Source organism: Necator americanus, chromosome I, assembly GCF_031761385.1.
Source record: "Necator americanus strain Aroian chromosome I, whole genome shotgun sequence".
Classification (NCBI taxonomy): Eukaryota; Metazoa; Nematoda; class Chromadorea; order Rhabditida; family Ancylostomatidae; genus Necator; species Necator americanus.
Genome location: NC_087371.1, coordinates 12,110,761 through 12,134,287, shown reverse-complemented (window position 1 = coordinate 12,134,287; position 23,527 = coordinate 12,110,761). Strand labels below are relative to the sequence as shown.

Below are 23,527 nucleotides of genomic sequence, written 5' to 3'. Positions count from 1 at the left end.
AAAGTGCTGGATGATATGACTTTGCTGTTCACTTTCAGTAGGCCTGTTTTGAGAATTTGACAAAGTCAAAGCATTAGTAGTTCCATCTTCTTATTTTCCTACATGTCGTGGGTCCCCGAAGTCCAAGGTTTAGGTTTTACGGCACCGACTGATTCAGCTATTCACTTTATGTGACCTGTCGATTGATGAACTATCACCTTCTCAAGTGATAAAGCCATTTGCACTTAAGAACGGTTTTCGTGCTCTTTGAGTCTTTTTTTGCACTCAAAAGAACAGTTCGATTTACGTAATTAAGCCTATGCACAAATTTTAATTATATGTTCACCAACTAGTTCGAACGTTAAGATCGTGGTTATCCACAATTTTGGCAAAAATAGAATATATACGACACTTCGATAGTGCCGAAACCCCTGGGGCTCCAAAATCGGCTTCGTCACTCAATCAGTATGAGACAGCTGACTTCTGCGACCTCATATGAGCCGTCCGCGAAAACAGAATTATGAGTGAAAGAGAAAGCACAAAAAATTTTTCTTATTTTTTAGAAAATAGTCGGGTCAGAACTATGCGAGTTATTGTTTTTTTTTTGAAATCAAATGGCCTATGACACACAAAATTTAGCAAGAAAAAAAAAACATTCGTCTTCCTTCATCGGTAATCAAGAAGTTATATTCTACTTAAGAAATATTCTTCTTAAAAACATCACCAGACGAATCTGAGGTGGTATGGATTTTAGGTGGAGTATTCGTATATCGTAGATTATGGAGGGAAGGGCGATCGTAGATTATGGAGGGAAGGGTGATACCGTCCATTTCTTCCGTAAAAAACGGCCCGGATGAAACGGCTTCGAGCGATCCGGCGCGCTATTTTCCACGACGAGTTCGATTGGAGTGCGCCAGCCTTGTGCACGCGCTGCATCTTTCGGACCGTTTTTTTACGGCAATAAGGAAGAAATGGAGGGAATCACCCCGCTCTCCATAATCTACTATCCCGTATAAGAATGCTTTACCTGAAATCCGTACCACCTCAGGTTCGTGGGGTGATGCCTTTAAGTAGATATTCTAAATAATTACAACGTGGAACTCAGGTAAAATTACATGTGGAACTCAGGTAACATCAGTGTTCGCACACATTCGCACGAAGATGAAATTGGACTAATTAATACTTTATATTATCACACCATCTTATTATGCACGTATAAATACAAGATAAAATACAAGGTAAACAAATTGCAAGGTAAATTCAATTTTCTTTGCACATTTGAGTATTAGCGATTAAGGATTAAAGGCGAGAATGGATCACAGTTGACAACAATCGATGGACCTATAAAATCTCCCGATTTAAAAATATGCATGTTGCACAACCTCGACTATTCTAGTGGAGAGACACAAGAAAGAATATACTTACTCATATTATAAAATACAATTTTTCATCTCGATAAAAGGAAATCTCTCAAGATCTCAGTTCTAAAGCAAGTGATAGTGATGTTGACTCTTTTTTTACTTACAAATTATCAATCCACGTATAACTTTTGATTTTCAGAGAGGCATGAGTCTACGCAGTCATCGTCGGCACATAGAGGGCATTTATAGCGTCACTAAGTCTGACTTTCTTCATATGCCTCATTGTGTCGTGAGCGAACACATGTTCTCGGTGTCGCAGCGGTCGTATGTGATCCTTGTGCGCTAGACGATACGCACGTGAGGCATTTATCTAAACGGAATATTTCTAACAGGTGGTTTCAGAAAATAAAGCCACAAAGATTTAAAATCAGAAAGTGACTCGGCTATATAACAGCGATGCAGTGACACATTATATGAAGAAAAAAGATTCACAAAGAAAGCTGAGGTTACAAATCCACAATGCTTGGTAATTCCAACAAATGCTTTCTCATTCAACTTTACATTTTTACACTACTACTTTTTACCATGAATTTCCTCATAATTCGATGAAAATGAAGGATTACACTTTATATTATAGGCTGCGATGCTACCAAACTGTTCAGTCATCAATTGAATTTTTTTTAGATGAGTAATTATCTCTTATATCAAATTTTTCAATAAACACTCAAAATTTCTCAAAGGAAGTTGAACGATTTATTTTCACCTCATAGACAAACCCAGAGCATTTTTAACACGCCGCAATCAAAAGAGTCCAGAAAAATGTGGACTGCAAACACATACCACAGTAAGCCGCACCAGCTCTGCTAATTCTTCTCCACCAACAAGTGCACCATCGTAGAGTGGTCCAAATTCAAGTGCACTTACAGTTTCCACTCTTACCCGATATGTCTGCAAAAGTCAATCTAATAACATTTAAAAAATGTCATAATAAAATAATATCAGAATATCAAATCTAGAAAGGGATGAAGAAGAATAACTGTACTATAGATTTGAAGTACACTGCAAGGTAATGTTCAATGATCCCCCTTTGGACCAAGTTTTACTTCTTTAGCACCATTAGTGAACTCTGAATATCATAAACAGGAGCAGCAGAAAACCATACCTTTTCATCAGCTTTTTCCAAAACGATCAATACATCACAGAATTTCGTCGCGATTGTTTCCCGTCGGTAAGGTTTAGAATTTTCCGACCATACTACATGAACCTAGAAAGTTTTTGTTTTGCTGAACCAAGAGACAAACATTTCCGACAAGTAAACAATTTACCTCGTCATTTCCTATATGTTTCCATTTCTGCGTAACATCTCCAGACAGATGGGTGCTAACATGGAAGATCAGTTCTGTATCGGGAGAAGCATAGTACGGTGCGTCTGTGTCACAAGGTAATCCACCTGGGTAGCCTTCATGGCCTCTTCCAATACAAACCTGAGCAGTGCATGTGCACGTTATAAAATTTTTGCATTTTTAAAACAATGATCAAAATGAAGTGCCGATACCTGCCAACCCAGCTCACTAACGAATCGATCGAAGCATGGAGAGGCTTTGGAGTTTGATAAAATGGACTGTTTATCCTCTTGGCCATCAGCCACGTAGATGACAGCCACCTAAATGTATAGGGAAATGTCCTGGAATAAGAACTTCTGACTAATACTTTTTGTATTCAGATGAATAACAAGTAAACGGAATTAAAACCAGAACAAAACTAACAAGTATCAGAAGACAGATGAAGCAAATGAAATGAATCATTCACAAGAAGTTCGAAAGATAAACAACCTGCCAAATGACAAATGGCTATAAAATGTCCCTACATAAAAAAAAAACAAATTGGCCGACCTTGTGCACTTCTCTAGCGCAGGTCTGATCGAGATGCTTGAGATCTCTGGAGAAATTTGACGGCACTTCTGCAACATTTGGCACGAAGCCAAGGCTGGCAGAAAACGATCGCCACTCGTGTAATCTAAACCGTAAACTATGTGATCGCGTGGTTACACGTGTAACAATATTTCGTACAAATCCTAAACAAAAGGGCACATTGGTGAAAATCCCTAAGATGATCTATGATCAAAAAGAGCAACTTAGTTGAGAAACAAGCAACCAAACAACAGCATCTGTAGACTTCCCATGCTGTTCAAATGCGAATGATGAAACAACAAGTTTATTTTTGGGAGGACTTTAAAAAAGGGGAAATGGAGGAGGCAGTGTAGAAAACATAACGTACCTAGATATAGTAGATTTGCCGTTCGAGGGAGGCACTGGTTTGAGAGGTTGTGGCTGCCGCCGGCTGCTTTCCAAAATGTTCATCCACTCAGGGGAGCATTTATTGGGAGTGGTGTTATTTGGACGGGGCAGTGAGTCAAAGGGATCGTCCATCGCTCCAAGGATACCCACCGATTCACGTCCTGGAAACAAACAGTAGGAATTACTCAAACATAAGAAGTCGCACAAGTAGGGTGATGTCAATTGGCCTTCCAAACAAGCTCAACACTGTTCCAGAATACGAGGAAAAGATACGAAAAAATGGAGCGAACAGTTCTTACCTAGTCGGCGACCTCGTTGCGCTTCCTTTTGCAGCCAGTTGTTCACATTACGGCATTCTTTGCGTTCCGATTTATGCGGCTCCAGGATCCAACAATGTCTTCCAACAACGGTTCGTGATGTGACTTCCAAGTGTTGATCTTTATTGACTCTAAAAGTGCTGCGATTTCTAGAAAGAGAAGAAACCAAAATAATTTTATTTTCTTACCCAATAATAGCGGTATTTCTTTGAATCAACACCTGTGTCTCATTGGGTTTAGAAGGCGTGGATTCTACTGAATTCCATTTGGAGACATTAAATCCAGGTAAAGGGAATTGCCCCTCCAAGGTGAGCAAAGCACCTAAATCGTGTTCCAAGGAATGAAGAGGAGTTATCAACGAAGAGGCACACCTTCAAGTAACTTCTGTTTGTCAGCCAAAAATGTTCTGGTGATTTGTGGTAGATCGCTTTTCAAAGAGTTAGCCAAAGCCATAGAAGCAATTGTCCACTGCACTTCTGTTCGAAGACGGTCATCCTTGAGAGTAGGAATAGTGCGAAGAATCACTACAAAATAAATTCAGTGTGAATACTTTATCAAACCCAGAATAATCTTAGCTACCTAAAGAATTTTTCTACAGGAGTATGAAACAACTAACTAACGAAATAACTATTTTAAAGCATTTAACATAAAAAAGAAGAAAAAGCACTCCAATAGTATAGATTCTAAAAGTGTGTTGTGGTGGCCATCAACAAATCAATGGGCGTCTGATTTTGAAACAAATACAAACCGAGTATCTCCAAATTTAAAGAAGAATTTAACCTTGTAGGGCCGCAGGATTTTTCGACACTTTAAAAAGTGACTCAAGGCACGAACACAGCATAGGCAGAAGACTTGGACCACAGCGATGAGCTTGCAAGACGTTGAACATCTGGAAGAAAAGAAGCTTGAACATAGAAAAGGGTGAGTGACGACGGTGACGTGAGTGCTAAACATCGAAGTAATGGATGTGCAGTCGAAAGATATGAAACTACCCACTTTGGTCAGCAAATCAGAGTCCCCACGTTGTATGATTAGCATACACAATGCGTTGACACAGAGTAAAGCATGCGTTAGAGAAATATCAGATGGAGCAAGCTGAAACACAACAACCTCATGAGACTCGTTGTTATGATGAATTTGAATCTACTTATCTAAAATTATGCTCATTTACGTGCAATGGAACCTGCCTGCTTCATTAGCAATTGCTCAGCCGGTGCATTTGACGTGCTCAGAAGCGCAAGAACCTTCAGCGAATGTGTATTTGGCGGATGCTGTGTGATCATGGTCGGCATTGCTTGGAGAAGATATTGCGACAGCACTGTTAGATGACGTGGTGACATTGAAGTAATATGTGGTAACACCTAAAACAGAATCCCTTATTCCATGAGATTGAGGCACCACTTGGCCGAGATTACCTGAGGATCACGAGCATTGATGAGACGGACGAAAGCGTGAAGAATATGCGCCTGTAGTATAGGCGACGGTTGCTTGCTGCAGTTCAGGATCGCACCGAGTGAGGCGATACAGTTTGGTAGGAGATTTACAGGAGTCTGGACTAGACGAGATGCAATCCAGTGCGCTAGTGGATCCAGATTAGCCTAAAGAGGTAACAGTGCATCGTACGGATGGAAAACATGAAAAAGAGATGTATTCTTATCAGCTATTCAGAATTCAGAGAGGTTCGAACATATCTTATCATTACCAATAAGAGGTAGCAGACCGAAAACAATGGATAAACATAAAAGAATGGAAAAAAAAGAACCAAGAAGAATAAATGACCATAAGCAAAAAAATTCGTGCACATTACGGTATTCGTTCAATAAACAGTTCAACAATTCCTATTCCGAACCATCAAAACTATTCTTCACTAACCGATATTAGATTTTGTACGGTGTTTGACAAGGTTTCCACAGCAATCAGTGCATTTGCTGAACTGATGCAGTGAGGACCCAAAATACACATGAAACGGCGCCAAACTTGCAACCATATTGAAGAATTTCCACTCCATGTCTTGAAAGCAGAGGATATCATGCAGAAACTAAAATCAATGCCGATCTCATTCCCACTACCTGAACGGCGCTGGTGATATCATCCCCATCCAGAAATGAACTATTGTCACCATTGGACTCAGTGTCAACCGAATTCTCTTCTCCACCCTCATTTTCAGAGGTAATCTCGTTTTTCTTAGCAGTTGTTGAGCTCTGGTTCTGAACTTTTTGAAATGTTTGAGCCATTAGGTCTTCCACACTCAAACAAGCAAAAAAAAACAGCCCCACAACTTTGTCCAAGTCCTCTTGGGAGAAAATATCAACGTGAGCTAGATGAAGAATTAAGGCACGTGTTACACTGTTGGAGATCTGAATAACATAAGTGTAAAAATTGCCACTTCATGTTTTCACTAAACCGAGGGAAAGTGGTAAACTTACCCGCGACCATTGTTGGGCCATTTGTATCCAAATTCCATGCAAAAACACGTTATGAACATCATCCCAGAGTTTGTCTTCAACATCAATTTGCCGAATAGCCTAGAAGGATTCAAATCGGTGCGTTACAAGAAAGAGAGAAAGGAGAAGAACTAGAAGAAACCGCAACAGACCTTTATCATGACAATATTAGAAAGTACTGTCATCGCAAAAGCTTGCGACATCTCTTGCGAATATTTATCTGAATGTGAGCAGACCCTAGCCGCTGACTGGCACAAGCGGTACATTAGTTCGGACCTTAAACATCAAAACTCTTGAAATAAGAGTGTGAAAAGCAAGCAACACGAGAAGAACATTTCAAGGTTTTGGTGAACCCATAGCACTCACCAGACCCTGATTGACAATGGTCTAGGGAGAGTAAGTCGATGTGATGCAAGGACACGACAAGCGCGTAGTATCGAATAGGATGTTGTGACCGCCGACTGGAGACGGTCGCCAGGTTGAAGCAAGTACGGGGATTGGAAAAACGACAGCAACATGTTGATCAGGAGCAACGATGACGTTTCCACTGGCACCTGCAATCACTTGAACTCTCTTGGTCAAGGAGTGGATCATCACAAATGAAATAAAATTTAACCTCATTGCTGGCCACAAACGGCGGAATTTCATACTGCAATAACCATGCCGATAATGTTGTCACCACCTACGTATAAAACATCTTACAAACATCATGCATGCACATATCTATGCCGGTTTCATGAAAATGTTACTCACTTTCTGTATGACATTACTGCACGGTAGCGGCAATGTCATGGCCTCCCTCATCAAACTTAAAGCTGTATTTGTTGCTTTATGTGAAGCGAAAAGTGCGTCACGGTACAGTAATACACCAGGATGCCATTGTGACGATGGCTGCTGTCGAACTGCTGCCAAATTGTTCACCCAACGAATCAGCCAATACCTAGATTGCTTGAATGATGGTAAGTCACGCACCTATGACTTCATCACATGGTAAAACTTATCGGATTTCGCAGTTGTTTCAAATTCTTCAATTCAACACGAAAATGCCCTTTTTAAAGTGAGGATTACAAGGTCACTGTTATCCTGTTTTTGTCGTTAAAAAAACGTTAAAGAGAGGAGGAAGAATGATTGAGCACCTGGCAATAACTATTGGATCAGCCGTGTCTAGCGCTTCTATAGTGTCATCTGCACCTTCCCAACCACCAAAAATGTCCACTCCGTTCGTGTCCAGGTCAGAGAAGCATTCTGCTATGTATAAATTGATAACTCTGAAATACAGTACATTTCCATATTTCGAATGGATTTCAAATCAGCAACGAGCACCAAAAAAAATTAAAACGTACCTGTCAATAATGAAACTAGCGCATTGAAATCGCTTCTTTTCGTCATTCCACTCGATTCTCGAAGTTTCCCGAGTGCAATATTCAAGGAACTTATCCAGATAAACCTAAAACATTATGTCAGAACTTAGCACCAAATTGTAGCCGTTGAGAGATAACCTCACCTGAAGCATTTGAGCTCTTTCTTTAGCATTTGACACAGGAGCCCCTGGTGTTGTAGGTGAACCCGAGCTTCGATCTGACCAATGGACAGTTCCTTGAAAAATAGAAGAAATTAAGGAAGCAGATGTATAGGTCTAAACTGACCAGCAGAATGGCAGTACTGTTGCAGCACAGCCTCTGTATTCTGGCCATCTCTCAATGGGAAATATGGCAAGAGGCATTGGAAGACACGATCAAGGTCTTCTGTAGCCTAAAGAGTTGGAATCTAATAAATTGATCGGTTAACAGGAAGAAATATCATTAAAAATAGGATAGAAATTTCGAACATACCTTCCCATAGACACTAAGGCTTTGGTAGAATATCAAAAATAATCTGATCGCGATTTTTCGAATGGCTAGCAAATTCCTCGGGTAGAGAGCCTTCTTCAAAAGAGCTTCGATTGCATGTCGCTGCCAACCTGCAGTTACAACACTATTCTTATGGAGACACAATGGTTGTTTACTATTCTATAAAGGAAGCAGATATCAGAAGGCTAGTCAACCACAAAACTGAATGAAGAGACCAAACCAAAACGAACCGTTTCCAACAAGTTCCGGAGCGTAGCATAGAATTTGTTCGAGAGTCCACAGACCGCTTTCTCCTTCTACTGCACCTTGAGGGTTGGCGACGATATCAGCCGACAAAAGTAACTCATCCACTAGGTGGAAGGTTTCAAAACTATGCTCTTCTATCAACTGACGCTTCTCCTAAAAAGTGCTTTTGAACTCACAAAACAGATTATTGGCGAACACCTAGAAAATGAAAGGATGTTATGAAGATAATATCACAATAACAATATGCACATACTTTTAATAGGAAACAACTTACATGAGTAGACAGTGAATCCAGGAGAATTTTAAGATGCTTCACTCTGCTGACACTATCTCTGAAATTATGTTGAATTAAATACAGTAACCTTTTCTAGAAATAAAGGAAACAAAATTAAAGTTTCGTTCCTACAAAAAAAAAACCGCCGCGCTAAGAACAGAACGAAACAGTAATGGACAGAAAGGCGAATTTCATGAACAAATCCAAAAATACGATCATAAAAGAGGAAGCAAGCATTACCTTGACATATCCGTGAACCGCTGCAAGCTCCCCATTAAATCTGACGCCTTCGCCTTCCTAGCGAACATATCCGGCTACTAATGGAGTTCCCACAAAGTGGAACTAATATGGAACTTAAATTAAGAATTGTTGTTTTTGCTCTTTAGAAATAAAGCATTCTTGGCCAAATATAAAAAAGAGAGACAATGTGAAACCGTAGAAGGAACTGCTGGCTAAGATAACCTTTTGAGAAAAGCGAAGGAAACACATAAAACATATTTATAGATATGAGAAATATACACAAATATCAGTAACACCAATGAGTGGATAAACGGATTACCTAGTTGTAATTTCGAAACAACAGTAATCTTTCCAACAGTTTACAGTACAAATGCTTACAGTTGGGCCAAAGCAACCTTAAAATTGGAACTATTGCGAAGGTGGTTGCGTTCGAAGTTCTGCATTGAGACCCTCACCCATCTCTGTAGTAAAGAGTCCCACCTCGAACACAACGTTTTACGCAACAGCATCGGGCTTCAGATCGTTTTGACCCGACTACAAATCACTCGAAAAAAGGAAAACCAGATCTGAATTAAAGGCATCACCCCAGGAATCTGAGGTGGTACGGATTTCAGGTGGAGTATTCGTATACGGGATAGTAGATTACAGAGAGGGGGGTGATTCCGTCCATTTCTTCCTAACTTCCGTAAAAAACGGCCCGGAAGATGCGGCGCGTGCACAAGGCTGGCGTGCTCCAATCGAACTTCTTCTAGAAAATAGCGCGCCGGAACGCCCGAAGCCGCATCTTCCGGGCCATTTTTTTACGGCAATTAGGAAGAAATGGACGGAGTCATTCCCCTCTTCATAATCTACTATCCCGTATTCGAATACTCCACCTGAAAATCCGCACCACCTCAGATTCGTGAGGTGATGCTTTAAACGAAAAAGCAATGAAACGCTGTAGATACTACTATCATTTTTCCCATTGCACATTTCCGTAAAATTCTGGTTCCACTTCTCCGTAGTAGCTAACCACTACTAAAGTATAACACAAAAATAACTGATCTTTAAAATCCACAGAATGAGGGAGTCAAAATGCCTCGTGAATTCTGTGGCGAGCCCACTGACAAAATATGGAGCAAAGAACAATTTTCAAAAGTTATCACAGCTTAGACAAAGAATACATGTTCAAGTAAAATGTCACTTATCAAACTAGAATTATAAAGCAATATCTTTCAAAAGTTCCTAATCTCAACCCTTTGCTACCTCATAGGAACATCAGACACACACAGTGCTGTTATAGGCTTTGTATGGCCATCGTATTTCATTACCATTTGGCTGGATTCCACATCCCAGAGTTTAACACGATTGTCGGATCCACCAGTGAAAAGCAATCTAAGAATGAAATGAAAAGAAATCAACAACACTAAGTCCTACAAATGTGTCGTACCGTGAATCGCACGTGAATGCTGAGTTCCAGTTCCAGTCACATCCAGCGTCTATGTTCGACTTCTGGGTACAGTCATGCGATTCCAGCACGTGGATGGTATTGTCAGCACCCGTCGTTACGAGGGTACGTCCATCGGGAGAATACCTGAACATATAAAAAAGGATAAAAAGTAATGTCTAAACACTGGCAGTTAGGAGTTCAAAATGTTGTTATAAAGATAGTATTATTTACAGTTAAGGTGCAACAACACCTACAAGAATCTGCAAAACAATCGATTTTTTTAATCATTGTCGGATAGTGATCGCGCAAGGAGGAGGAGGAGAGGGGGGTTCCAAGCAATACCAAGTGGTTGTGAGAAGTTTCTGATTTACTTGTAGTTCCACCTTAAAAACATCAGTAATGTCGTTGACTCCCATAATCCCAACGGGAGAAGACAACTCTATTGTTCCTGTGAGTCCCGAACACGTCCTCCATGTTCTTCTTCAATTTTAAGTAAGAAATTAAACGAATTACAGTCATAAATAACGTGAAAAATTGCTATTATCTAAGCATTAATACAATAGCGGATGTTTCAGACAAAGTTCGCTTCAAAGCCGTTGGAAAATAAAGGGCGCTCACTTGCAACTTAGTCCATAGGACTTATGAATAAGATGTTTTCCGCTGTCGTCAAGCCTCAACCTTGCAACGGTTTCGGTAGTTCTTTCTATGTAGTTCTGGAAAAGCTAAGAAACTGTCCAGGATATCGAAATTCCCCCTGGTGTCAGACCATGACTTGTATTTTAATATTGACACTCACCTGTTTCTGAGCCCATTCATCAGAACCGTTGCTGAGATCCCAGACTATCAGATATCCTATAATATATTTAAACTAGAACCATGGGAAAGGAAATGTAAGGAATCCACAAATGATGAATGTTCTTCTAGTAAAATGTAGAAAGCTTGCCTCTATTTGTTATACCCGCAAGCATGTTGGCTGATGGATGAATAGCGAGGTTCGTGACGAATTCCTGATAGGAAAGGGGTGGCATTGGGAGCTGTGTATGACCATCACGCCGTAAATCCCATACGTAGACCTGTCCTGAATAACTGAGGATTCACCACCCCACATCTCGATTTTCACAAAATTGGCAGACTTCCAATGGATCTTCCTTAACTTTTCCTTTAAAAAAGGAAACAGATAACCTAACTAACAACAACATAACATAACATGATAACATAAAATAATAGATAATTGTTTTCTGTTCCAAAGATGAAAAGTTTTCCAGCAACAAATATTATCAACCTGCTTGGTCAGCAATAAACAGCTCCACTTGATTTCCATGGATAACCACACTCGTCACTGGGTCGAGATTCTGAATAAAACCATCTTTCTAAGGAACCATTCTTGGAGAGGTGTTTGCAAGGAGTAATGAACACAAAGTTGCAAAAAAAGTAATAAATAAAAGGCATAGCAACGGAAGAGCAGGATGTAGTGTTCAGGTGAATATTGCAGGTGAGGGGTGAAAATAGAAGAGAATGAGACAGATAGCCAAAGCAATCATAAATAACAAAAAAGAAAACAAAGTAGCAAATACAAAGGCCGATGACATACATCAAATACTCTCTGACAGACTAGCTGATTTACTCTCATTTCGTACACTCGGCAGGAATGGTCTTCTCCTCCGGTGAACATCCACCTGCTTTGAGCCTGAATCAAGATTTGATAATATTTGTTATCTTCTGTGGAGATTGAAAACAAGCTAGGATTTTCCCCTCATATTTCAAGTCAAGTCTTCTTGCAATAACAAGAAAGAAGTTATCTAGCATTGCTCGGGGATTGTTTCATTGTTCCACGAGAAGATTAGTATTCTTGCTTAGTTCTTCATTAGTTCTGGGGAGACTCGAAGAAGATGAGAGTTTAGCAGTAAGCCAGGAGAAGAAAGTGTCTGTCCGTTGTAGGAGTATCCATCAATGAGAAAACCTCCCGCTGGGAACGAACAAGTTGGTGGTGCAATTTTTCATCGCTGGGAGCTACACAAGTGCGAACAGGTCCGTCTCAGTTCAGTTATGGAACAAGAAAACTGAATAGAAGTCAAATTCACTTCAAAACCAATAGCGGTGACATTTTTCATAATCTGCTCGAAGCACACAATAGGGTTGATATGATTTGGAGGTTTTAAGGTTGTCATATCATATATCCGAACTTTCTGGAAACCAGCAACGGCTAATTGATAACCGTTTGGAGTGAATGCCATAGCATTGACCTAAACAAAGAAGAGTAAAGAGCAATAAAACATCATTTGGTAGTTTTACAAAGACTAGTGGCGATGGTTCACTTTTCAAAAGTTACTTGCGAATCAGAATGAGGTATGGTTGTAACATGTCTTCCTGAGCCAACATCCCATATTCGCACTGTCATATCATAGGATGCAGAAGCCATTAGGCTGTGCACTTCCACCATTTCCGACTCCGAGGATTCCAGTTTCACTGATTTATCTTCTCGACGCGTGGTTCACTTCTAGAAGTTCACTTAACAATTCGGAATCTCAAAAGAACAATTCCTAATAAGAGTAAGAAATTGCATACAAATACAAATTCTATTCGAATAAGACACTATTTGACTCTCTCGTTAGTAATGATTTCCACAACTTCTGTACACCATCCTTTATGTCTATGTCGTTTTGTTTGCTGTTTTCCACCTATTTCAGCCATTCTTTCACAACGTGTTCTAGTTTTTTGAACTATATTTGTGAAAATATCTTTTTTTTTACCAAAGAAGGTTTTCAGACAGTACAAAGCAGGGCCAATCCGAATTAGAGAAACAGACCAATTGAAGCTAACAGTCATACGCAAAAAGTTTGATGGTAAATCAGGATACATAGTAGAGTCAAAACGAAATGAAACACGGTGCAGCTGTGTAAGCGGCTCCGTTCGAAGCGGCGGAACATAGGATCGAGTGAGGATCCTTGCTAGCACCATTCTTCGTTGCGGTTCGTGGTAGTCCCACCTCGACTCTAGCCACTTTCCTCACGCAAGTTCATCGTGCTTCACGTAGTTTATACCTTACCACATTTGCGCCGTTGAATCGCACTTCCCTCTTAGTTTGTAACTAGTTTTGTTCTAAAGGTTCACATGTGTAATTGTATCCTTGGAATCGCCTTGAAGCACATCGAAATCATCATCGAGTCTCAAATTGAAAAGCACTCGATAATAAAAATCAAATAATTATGAACTTGGCCTGCTCACTAACGAGTGCCCATAAGTACACAATGAATATCCCTGCCCTCTAAAAGAGGAGAGAGAGAGAGAGAGAGAGAGAGAGAGAGAGAGAGAGAGAGAGAGAGTCGAAAGCAGAGCACCAATGCCGGTATGTAGCAACTCTATTTACGGCGTCACTTCAGTGGTCAAGCGAGAAGGTGACAAGAAATACATTTCATATTAAAGACTAAACAAACTCTAGAAGTGCTGCTAAAAAAGTTCCTGACGGATAGAATATCTACTGCGCTTCGATAAAATCTAAATTAAATATCAAATCATCAGGTGGTTTCGATTTTTTTTTGTCGAATGGGAAAATATTGCGGCACTCTCATCAGCAACATTGAGCTTTGGATAGGAGAGTTTTTTGTATTTGAGAGTTCATAAAGTTCATCCTCAACACTGAAATCTGTATAAAAACGTGACGAAGACTTCTTTTTTTGAATAACATTGGATAAAAATATTCGGCGATTTAAACGACCTTCATCTGTGGTACTCGAAAACCTCAACATTTACTGCTGATGTATTTTGCATCGACGGTATTGTGTGATCACATTCGTTTAGACAGTAACCTATGATACGATCAGTTCAATGTACAAATAATCTTTCACGTAAAACATCTTAGAAGACAAAGTTGCGCGGATATGAGAAAACGAAAGCGAAGCACTCATGCCGATGTGTCGGGACCCTATTTACGGAATAATTTCAGTGGTCAAACGAGAAGGTGAAGTGGAATACATGTCATATTGTTACTATTGAATTAATCTTAACAAATGAATAAAGTAAACGAGATATCGCTGTTGTTAAGTGATTCCCCAATAGAAAGGGAAGTGAACCGGAAACCCATACGGCTTGTAAGAGCACAACATTGCACAGTGAATAAATAGAGTTAAGTGATGACGGGAACTGATGGGATAACGAGGTAAAAGAGAAATGAAGAAGAATTGTATGCACAACGTATCAATAAGAAATTCGGAAATAAACGCTTAAGTGCAAAACAATAAAGCGGCAGAAGCGTCAGAAAATATAACTAATTAATAATTAATCGCAACACAACAGCTCACAAACAATTACTTAGAATTTTATAAACAAGAAAAATTAGCTCATTTCACAACGAAATCAACTCTAGTTAATGCTGCCCGAATGGCTATTAGATGGCTGATGGCGGATTTTCGAAGACACACGAGAGATGGGATTCGATCCATGCGATGCCATCACTCGTTGTAGCAGACTAACCCACATGTTGCACTCTTCACGAGTTAAGGCCATCAACAACCATTCCCGAACAACACCGGTATCTGAAAAGGGAGTAAATTGCGTAAAAGAAAAAAAAACAATTGCTCACAAATAGCAAACAAAAAATGCATAAACATTTTCTTAGGCACGCAGAAATTTTGAGGAAATCGGATAGTTTAGTAGTCTAGTAGTAGAAGTATTAGGTCAACTTTGGCAGCGACATTTTGTTTGTGCATATAAATAACTTGGAAGATAGAATAAGCTGCAACTATGACAGTGCCCACACATAATGCGTATACTAGCATGACACTACTAAAAAGCTAAAGAGAAAATCGGAGTGTACCACAAGGTTCCGGCTAGAAATCTGTTAGATAAAAGCTAAGCGAACCATAGGACAACTGCATCAACAGATATTTCAAAGCCAGATGATTCTAAGATCTTCTAAAAATCAAATGAAAAAGCAAATTATACCTTCCTAGGAAAGGAGTAACATTCAAGTCATTTCTAGAAGTAAAGTAAAAGAAAGCTGAAGAGAATTAATCGGCTGAAAAGGGCTCCAAGAAATTTGACACATGCTTTGGAGCGATCTATTGAAATTAATCAAGAAGAAATGCCAACTTACATTTACAAGCGCTTAAATGCGGAGACGTTATGTGGTCTTTGTGGATCTTGAGCCGACAATCTATAAATAGGATGCGATAAAACTATGCTGCAAATATAAATGTAGAAGCAGAGCATGCATCATATTCTTGAAAAGAAAAATGATCCCATACAATGCTGAAATTAGTGTTATCAACGAAAAAAAACTCACTCTTGCATTCATAAGCAGGCGCTGGTCGCAATAATCCCGATAAATTTTTATGACAAATGTCACAGTAAGTGCTTACATGGAATGTCAATTCTTGGAAGTCATGATTTTTCCAAGATTCCTGTAAGAAGTAGTTTTTCAGAAGAATATTGTCATATAACGCCAATACAATGATGATCAAAATCTCACATCTTTCTGTGATACTGATGTCATGCTCAAGTCGTTCGTTGAGGCATTTCGACTTGTCGATCCGCTGTCACGGTCGTCAAACATTATCTAGAATGATGAAATATCGCAGTCTATCAAATTAAAAAATACAACTACACAGAAGAGGAGACAAAGAGAAAGAAGAAAGAAACACTCGAAAGTTGCGACCGCTCACAACGCAAGAGAAATTCGTAGGTGCACTATTGAAAAGACTGATTGAAAAGAAAAACTAGCTGCTTTGAAAGACACTTTCAGAGGAAAAAGTAGAGGTGGACTGGGTGCATTGTTCTGGTCATGCCTGTGTTCAACTCCAGGAAAACAAACGTCAGGAAACTACGTAGGTCATTTAAAAAGGAGAAAACTAAAATGAACTTGGAGAAAGGTAAAATCACATGGAATATCCTGCGAATCTGTTCAGCATCTGCTACACGAACATCAGCGGCTGTAACTAGACGAACGTGACACAACTGACTGAAAATTAAAATATTGAAAGGCCGCAAGAAAACAACTGTTAAGAATATGTAATAGAAGAAAGTACTTTACAACGGAAATTATAAAATTAGTTCTTAAATAAATAATCGAATGAACAAAGGAATGATCTTACCGAGTATCTATGGACATTACCGCTGCGGAATGAGGCTTTTCATCAGGGAAAAGTTGGAATGCAACGTGATTGAGAACTGCGTAGTATTGGACCCACTGAATAATGTGATTCTATAAACTGATGAAAAAAAAAACATTAGACATTAGACGCACCTTCAATTTCCTACTTCCCGCACTTCTTTTCTCCGGTTTCATGGATACCCAACCAGAGTGTGGTAGGTTGCGTATCGTATGTGGGATACTATCACGAGAGTCGACCGACCTACACGAAAGAACGTGATCTCAGATCAATTGCTAGCCAGTTGTCAGATCACTAACCTAGTGTCATCGATCGCACCATCACGTCGTCGTCTCACCTCATCCAACTCCTCTTTAAGTTCTCTCAATTCCATTCGCAGAGCATCGTTCTCACGTTGTTCATCTTCCAACTCTCTCGTCATATCCGTCATCATTCGTTCCCTATCGCTGTAAACTTCGTCTAGTCGGGCCAAAAGACGACGATTTTCCTGTTGTTGTTGAATCTAAAGTGAAGTCAGCAAGAGTTAACTGAACTAGTTTTTATACATTTAGCAACTTAGTTGAGGTTAGACCCCAAAAGTATACTCATATAGTGAATGATCAAAATGTAGAACGCAGTAGAAAAAGTTTCGGAAATAGAAGCTTCCAAGTAAGAATTAGCTACGAAAATCTATTCAGATCAGCAGCAAACAAGGCAAGGCCTTCAAAGTATAGAGCCCTTCGAAATATGTGTACATACACTTGCTGCAAAGTGCGCATTTTTCTAATCGAATTGATAAACAAGACAAAAAGGAAAGTTTGAAGAAGAAAGTATGAATAACTCACAATTTCTCTATCCTTCTTCAACAAATCTGATCTGGTTATGTGCTGTTTGCCACCTTTCTTGTCTACAACTCGTTTCGCCATCTCTTCCTCCAATTTCAGAATGACAGCTCTCTTGGACATCTTCTCGAGATCCAACTTTCTGAAGGTGCGAAGCATACTTCATGAATTTACACTCACAAATACGTCATACCTTCTGAGATCGGCAATCACAGTTTCTGCTTCCTCAATCTCAGCTGCTTTCTCGTTCAGGTGGTTCATTGATCGCGACAGCTCAAGTTCGGATTCGCGTTCGCTTAGAATAGCTATTTGCATGTCCTTAGCTTGTATCTCCTGAGAATACAAATTACTCTAAACTCAATGGTAGGACTTTGTTTCTTTCGATTATGACAGCCTTTAAGCCTTACTTTCTCATGTCTGGCTACCAGCTGCTTGACTTCCTCCTTGAGCATGGTCTTTTCTTTATCGAACTCACTTACGTTAGTTTCAGCAATCTGCCTAGCCAAGCGTTCATTTTCAGCAAGGTTCTTGTATTGATCGGCAACTTTCCTACAAGCCAAACATATGAAAATCATTCTGAATATTTTTAATAAAGTACACTAGAAAAAAACTAAAAAAAAACAAGAAGAAAATACAAAGGGAAAGTAATTACGTCAATGTTATAATGAGAAAAAAAACGAGATGAACATACTCCCACTCCAATACGGAATTTCTTAACATTTTCTCGCGGTCTTCAGCATGTTCTTGCGCCATTTTGATCTCACTTTGGTACAGCGTCTGGAAACAGCGTCACAATCGCAGAAATTCGTGCCAGGATCCAAAAGACAACTCACAATACACTGTTGATCTCTGCTCTGTTCCTCCTGACTGTTACTCAATCGATACTCAAGACTACAGTTTTCTTGTTTCAGCACTTCTAATCGTACCTCGTAGTCATGCAAATCCCTCTTCAGTTTGGTGTTTTCCTAAGCGAGCACATTTAATGAAAGGGTATCGACGAGGGTCGCAAAATGGGGTACCTCAATAAGATATCGTTCATTTGAGGAGCTTCCAGCAAGCTTTTTGGCAACGTTTGTGAGTTCTGTCTGAGTCTCGGCTTTTTTCTTCGTTTCTTGATACAGTTCACGTTTAAGCTGTTCCACCTAAATCACTATTTTCTAAGACAGTTAGGTAGCCGATTCTTAGAGATCACTACTGAGGGGAAACCAAAAAAGCAATATCAGTGAGTATCCACTAGGTAAAATAATTTGATCGAAAGCAGCAGTAGCGTTCTTACGTGTCTTAGGACCGTTACATACGCTGAAAATCTAATTAGGATTTTCTTCTTTCCAATGCTCTTTTATAACACTACTTATCATTTTATAACCTTATCACAAAGAAGTGATCAGGTTATAAAATGATAAGTGGTGTTCAAGCACTAAGCAAAGAGTAAGAGGGAAAACATATCCATAAGCCAACTCTTCATACCTGTTTCAACGTTTGTTCGAGTTTCTTTTCCATTTCCATCTCAGACTGCTTGGCAAGTGATAAAGACTCCTGAAAATACTTTCTTTCTAGGAAGAAGATATTGAAGACAGTTCTCCCTAGAAACACACCAATACTTGAGCCAAGTCAAAACAGATCTGACCTGAAAGATTCCATTTTCCTTTCTGTCCTCCAACGCCTTCTTAAGTTTCCTGGTAAGCTCATCTTCTTTCGAACTTTGATCGGTAATCTTTGACCTCAACGTCTCAATTTCTCGTTTCTGATCCTGCAATTGCGTTGTTAAGTTTTGTTAAAAAGTTAAATGGATAAAAAAATTTAGCCAAAATTGACTTCAAACAGACCCCAATAGTTAGAGATTGACGACGGGCTGCCTCCTTCTCCTCAGCAAGCTTATTCAGAACTTCTCGCGTTTCCACCTTAGCAGCTGCTTCATCTTCACGAGCCTGAACAAAAAACAGAGTTCTAAGGTGCATAGCAAGGATTATTATTGCCGCAAAAGCGAACCTTGGACAGCTTCTCCTCTAAACTTCTGACAACTTCCCTTTGAACCCTCAGCTCTTGTTCCATTCGACGATCATTTGCTGACTCGGTAAGTTGACGCACTCGCTCTTGCATTTGCATCATTTCAGATTCCGTAATGCGCATGCTTTCGGCACATCTAAATAGGCTATTAGTCTCTGCCAGAACTAAATCAAAGAAACTTCGTACCTTGCTACCTCTGCCTCTAATTTGCGGATCGTTTCTTCTTTCCTGCTCAACTCTTCAGCATGAGATCGCAATTTCTTCTCGGATTCTGAGGCCGCTGTTTTGGCTGCACTGAGTTTCCGTGTGACTTCCTGAAATGAGGAGAGTGTGAGGCAAAAATGATAAACGAGTGGCTGTATTAATCATTCAGTTTGTCATAGGCATCGACAGTAACGCTAACTGATCATTCATTTTACGCCCGAAAAAGTGGAAGTGGTTAACTCTACTGAGGTTACATACAATAGGTGCTTCTATACAAATTCTTTATACATACAATGACCCAACAGGTGCTTCTGAGGTGAACCAAGTATGCCTTAATTCCAAAATATGTGGAAATACAGGTCGATTTGAAACATCAACAGTTCACAAGTTCCTTCCGAAATTCTTTAAAAAAAGCCATAATTTTAGTTCTGCTTAAAAACTATCCAGACCTCAGTGCTAATCTGATTGACAACCTATACATTTGAAAAAGTAAATGCAGTGCATCTGTCGTAACGCGCACATTTCTTCTTCTTGAAACAGTCCCACTCCGTTCCCTACGCTGTCCTAACCAAATAACGTAGTGAATGACAAAGCAAGGATAGGCATGAAAATTATTCTGAATATTTTCAAGGACCCTAGAAACAAACAAAAGAAACAAGGAAATACAAAGGGAAAGTAATTACGTCAATGTTGTAATGGGTGCACTTGCTGTGCACTTGAGTGTAATCTCGTTATATATTATCTACTTGTGTTTTCTTTCTCGTATCATTCGTAACAACAACGATCTAAGTTTACTCAATCCGTAGAAGAAAAAATAACGAAAAAAGGATAAACCAGAAATACAATACGACGAACCTCATAATCACTTTCAGATACACCATTTGTCTTAGAAGACGTATTCGAAATAACACTGCTAGTGCTCGCAGAGGCAGCAGTAGCTTCTTGTATTTTCAAAATTGGACTGGAAATAAAGAACACATAAAGCTATTCAATCTTCGAGAAATTCAGGGAAAACGAAGTAAAGTTTAAAAAAAAAGGATGAAGGAAAATATTATTGAGACATTCACACTAACGTGAGTGTTGCAGAAACCTGAACACGGCTCACCTAAGCTCATTCGAATATGTAAAACCAATGAACGGCAACTGATTTCCTATGAAAGTTTTCGGCAACTGGAAAGACTCCTGCAGCGGTTTCGCCTCAATGTCCTACAAAAATCTTATTTTTTGTAGCCGAAAAGGAAAATTATGCAATTTAGCTATACATTCGAACTCTCACTTCAAAATGGGTTGTATCATCATCTCCCTTCAGTTCAGGAATAACAGGGGGAGTGGCTAGAAATACATACATAATAACATACACAGTTAGTAAGTACATTGAGAACTATTTTACTGCGGAATTATTTCTACCATTTCGTAGAGTTTCAAATGTCCACTCGTCGTTCTTGAAAAACGGATGTTCCCTTATTTGATCCACTGATTTTCCTAGCCGAACATCAGCCGAGGAGAGGAACTTTCGAATAAGATCCTAAAACAGCGCTTACAATGGCACAGCTACATATCGAATAATAAAAATAAGACGAAATAAATTATTTTAAAAAACATGCCTTCGCATGAGTCGAAATCGCTGGTTCATCGGGGAAGCGAAGGCTGTTTTTGTGGTCCATGATATTTGAGTACGTGGAAACAAGTGCCTCAGCAAAGAATGGCGTTTCGCCAATCAGCATTTCGTAAATGAAAACTCCAACAGCCCTAGAAATTAGAAAAATCTATAGAAGACGCATAACCAGATGTCGGTGAAATTAAGAATTAGCAATGCATCAACGTAAAGAGGAAAAAGTCAAAATTATCAACACAGAAGTTATTTCATAATAGACTTACCACCAATCTACCTCTGTGCCAAATTCAGCTTCCTTCCCTTGATTTTGCAGAATCTCAGGTGCGATGTAATCGGGAGTACCAACAGCTAAGAAACCACGTGATATCAAAATAAAAGGAAAAAGAGATAATGAACTGTAGACGCGTTAAAAAAAAATGTATAGAAATTTCTCTTCAAAAAATAACTTACCAGTCGAACACTTGATTACTCCGTTCTTATTCATTTTAACACACGTCCCAAAATCGGCAAGTTTAATATGACCACTTCGAGAGATCAACATGTTGTCTGGTTTAACATCTCTGAAAACAAGAATCAATACGAAAACTAAACTAACAAGAAGTGAAAAAGCTGAGCTATTCGCGGAGGAACCATATAATAATAGCACTACATATCGTAATAATACACTTTCTGCTGTGAGATTTGGAAAAAGTATTGAATACCTGTGTATATAGCCCATCGAATGTAGAGCAGCAAGCGCTTCTACAAGTTCGGCAGCATAGAAACGAGTCCATTTCTCTGGTACGTCGTATCTAAACAACTCAATTATTTATCTCAAATGAAACATCGAAGAACACCGAAAAGAAATACAGCGAAACCCTTACGTTGTCATGAGATTGACCAAGTCACCACCAGGCATGTACTCCATGACCATATAGAGATATCTTTGATCCTATAGAAAATGAATTAGAACATGAAATAAAATCAAGCGGAAGGATGGTGAAAGCTGCTTGTTAAGGAAAGAAAAATAATAAACAAACTGGAAAAAAGTGGAAATAACCCACTTGAAAGGCATAGTGAAGCCGAACAATCCAGTCGGAGTTCGCATGAGCCATTATGTCTCTCTCCTCCCAGAAAAAGGCAGAGTCTGAGCGCTTGATCTGAAAATCGAATGCGTTGTAACTAGAACAGATATGGTTATGTTTACCACTGATAGATTTCCTTTCAAAGTGAAGCTATGCAACAGCATAATGAGTCGAATACTCAAATAGTGATACTTTACATTTGGCTTCTGTATGCACAATGCATGCAGTAACCTTACATTCAAGATTGTGATTATAGAGTATTGTTTCCAAGCTGTTATGAGAAGAAAGCTGAATACAAAAAAAAAAACCACACCATGTCATCCTTGTTAAGTAACTTCATCGCGTAGACATTATTCGTTAACGTGTGCCGTACCAGCTGCACTTCTCCAAACGCGCCTCTACCAATCACCTTCAGTAACCGAAAATCTGAGCCTTTCAACCTTTGTTGCGATACTTGTTCTATAACTTGTTGATCTGGAAACAATCCTTCTTTCAAAACACATAACTTTGTTCAGCAAATAAACAAGCGAGGTATGGAAACATACATCTAGAAATAAAACTGTCTATGCTTTTAATACGCATTAAAGACGGAATTTTACAGTCAATAAGTAGAGCGGTGATGGCATCCTGGAATAGAAATTCCCATCATAACATAAAAGAACGAAATAGTGATAAACACTCACCAGTAAACTTTCAACGTTCAGTGGAGAGCGTGGGTCGAGCAGATGCCCGACCAATGCTGACTCCACCATACTCTATAACTAAAAATATATGCAGAAAACAACAGTTAGAAAGAATCTATTCAATAATTTAGTGATTCGTTCAAAATGTACGGTACTATCGGTTATTCGACCACAAAGATAAAAATACACTTTTGCACCTGAGATCACGTGTTCATTACATAATAATAGTAATAAAGAAAAAGTACGAAAAGCGCGGATTGAAAGCAATGAAATAAGCTTCTGAAGAACCGTGAACGATCACAACGGTGGTTGATAAAAGAAACGTAAAAATGAAAATGAAATAAGAAAAGTTATGACAAGGAAAATTTCTGAATAGTAACAAGAAGGGTGTTCTCCATTGTGGGTTTCTGCTCATATCTTACAATAAGTTCAGCAACAAACTAATATACGGGAATAAGAACCTAAGGGACGATTTATTGACTACTCCAAAACACAGGGGAACTTGTGACTACACATTTCTCTAAGAACATGAGATTCACCCAAATAAAAGCGAATGCCATTTCGAGACTGGATAGACAAGGAAACAATA

At 39.3% G+C, this 23,527-nt stretch overlaps 3 protein-coding genes across 4 annotated transcripts; all 3 read right to left on the bottom strand.

The window, feature by feature from the left end:
* Positions 1-1,551: 1,551 nt before the first annotated feature.
* On the bottom strand, positions 1,552-9,076 carry RB195_005237 (uncharacterized protein; the record flags this gene model as incomplete). 2 transcript variants are annotated; one of them, XM_064177603.1, is made up of 30 exons in its annotated part: positions 1,552-1,710; positions 2,181-2,288; positions 2,503-2,604; positions 2,666-2,824; positions 2,896-3,003; positions 3,233-3,356; positions 3,618-3,798; positions 3,937-4,085; positions 4,143-4,275; positions 4,326-4,478; positions 4,735-4,843; positions 4,951-5,049; positions 5,142-5,315; positions 5,370-5,552; positions 5,827-5,964; positions 6,024-6,161; positions 6,231-6,311; positions 6,381-6,479; positions 6,551-6,674; positions 6,765-6,952; positions 7,015-7,080; positions 7,152-7,338; positions 7,535-7,666; positions 7,742-7,845; positions 7,903-7,994; positions 8,045-8,150; positions 8,231-8,358; positions 8,479-8,647; positions 8,769-8,826; positions 9,009-9,076. In XM_064177603.1, 30 exons carry the CDS (start codon positions 9,074-9,076, stop codon positions 1,552-1,554), a joined length of 3,819 nt encoding a protein of 1,272 aa, XP_064034728.1. The 2 variants fall into 2 exon arrangements, with proteins under 2 accessions (XP_064034728.1, XP_064034729.1); XM_064177604.1 differs by having other exon boundaries at positions 6,234-6,311.
* A 1,173-nt stretch (positions 9,077-10,249) lies between these two features.
* RB195_005236 (uncharacterized protein) lies at positions 10,250-12,877 on the bottom strand (the record flags this gene model as incomplete). The annotated part of the gene is made up of 9 exons (XM_064177602.1): positions 10,250-10,382; positions 10,438-10,581; positions 11,056-11,150; positions 11,234-11,289; positions 11,381-11,515; positions 11,720-11,789; positions 12,029-12,124; positions 12,519-12,680; positions 12,767-12,877. 9 exons carry the CDS (start codon positions 12,875-12,877, stop codon positions 10,250-10,252), a joined length of 1,002 nt encoding a protein of 333 aa, XP_064034727.1.
* Positions 12,878-14,796: 1,919 nt separating this feature from the next.
* RB195_005235 (uncharacterized protein) lies at positions 14,797-23,007 on the bottom strand (the record flags this gene model as incomplete). Its single annotated transcript, XM_064177601.1, has 32 exons — positions 14,797-14,969; positions 15,530-15,589; positions 15,719-15,836; positions 15,905-15,991; positions 16,315-16,393; positions 16,527-16,621; positions 16,679-16,787; positions 16,844-17,046; positions 17,369-17,507; positions 17,559-17,698; positions 17,773-17,914; positions 18,057-18,142; positions 18,199-18,330; positions 18,385-18,507; positions 18,833-18,901; positions 18,993-19,115; positions 19,192-19,293; positions 19,355-19,508; positions 19,559-19,686; positions 20,432-20,537; positions 20,682-20,782; positions 20,853-20,908; positions 20,984-21,101; positions 21,181-21,325; positions 21,455-21,539; positions 21,642-21,751; positions 21,893-21,982; positions 22,055-22,122; positions 22,235-22,330; positions 22,569-22,729; positions 22,801-22,882; positions 22,939-23,007. The coding sequence occupies 32 exons, from the start codon at positions 23,005-23,007 to the stop codon at positions 14,797-14,799; spliced, it is 3,549 nt and encodes a 1,182-aa protein (XP_064034726.1).
* Positions 23,008-23,527: the final 520 nt, after the last annotated feature.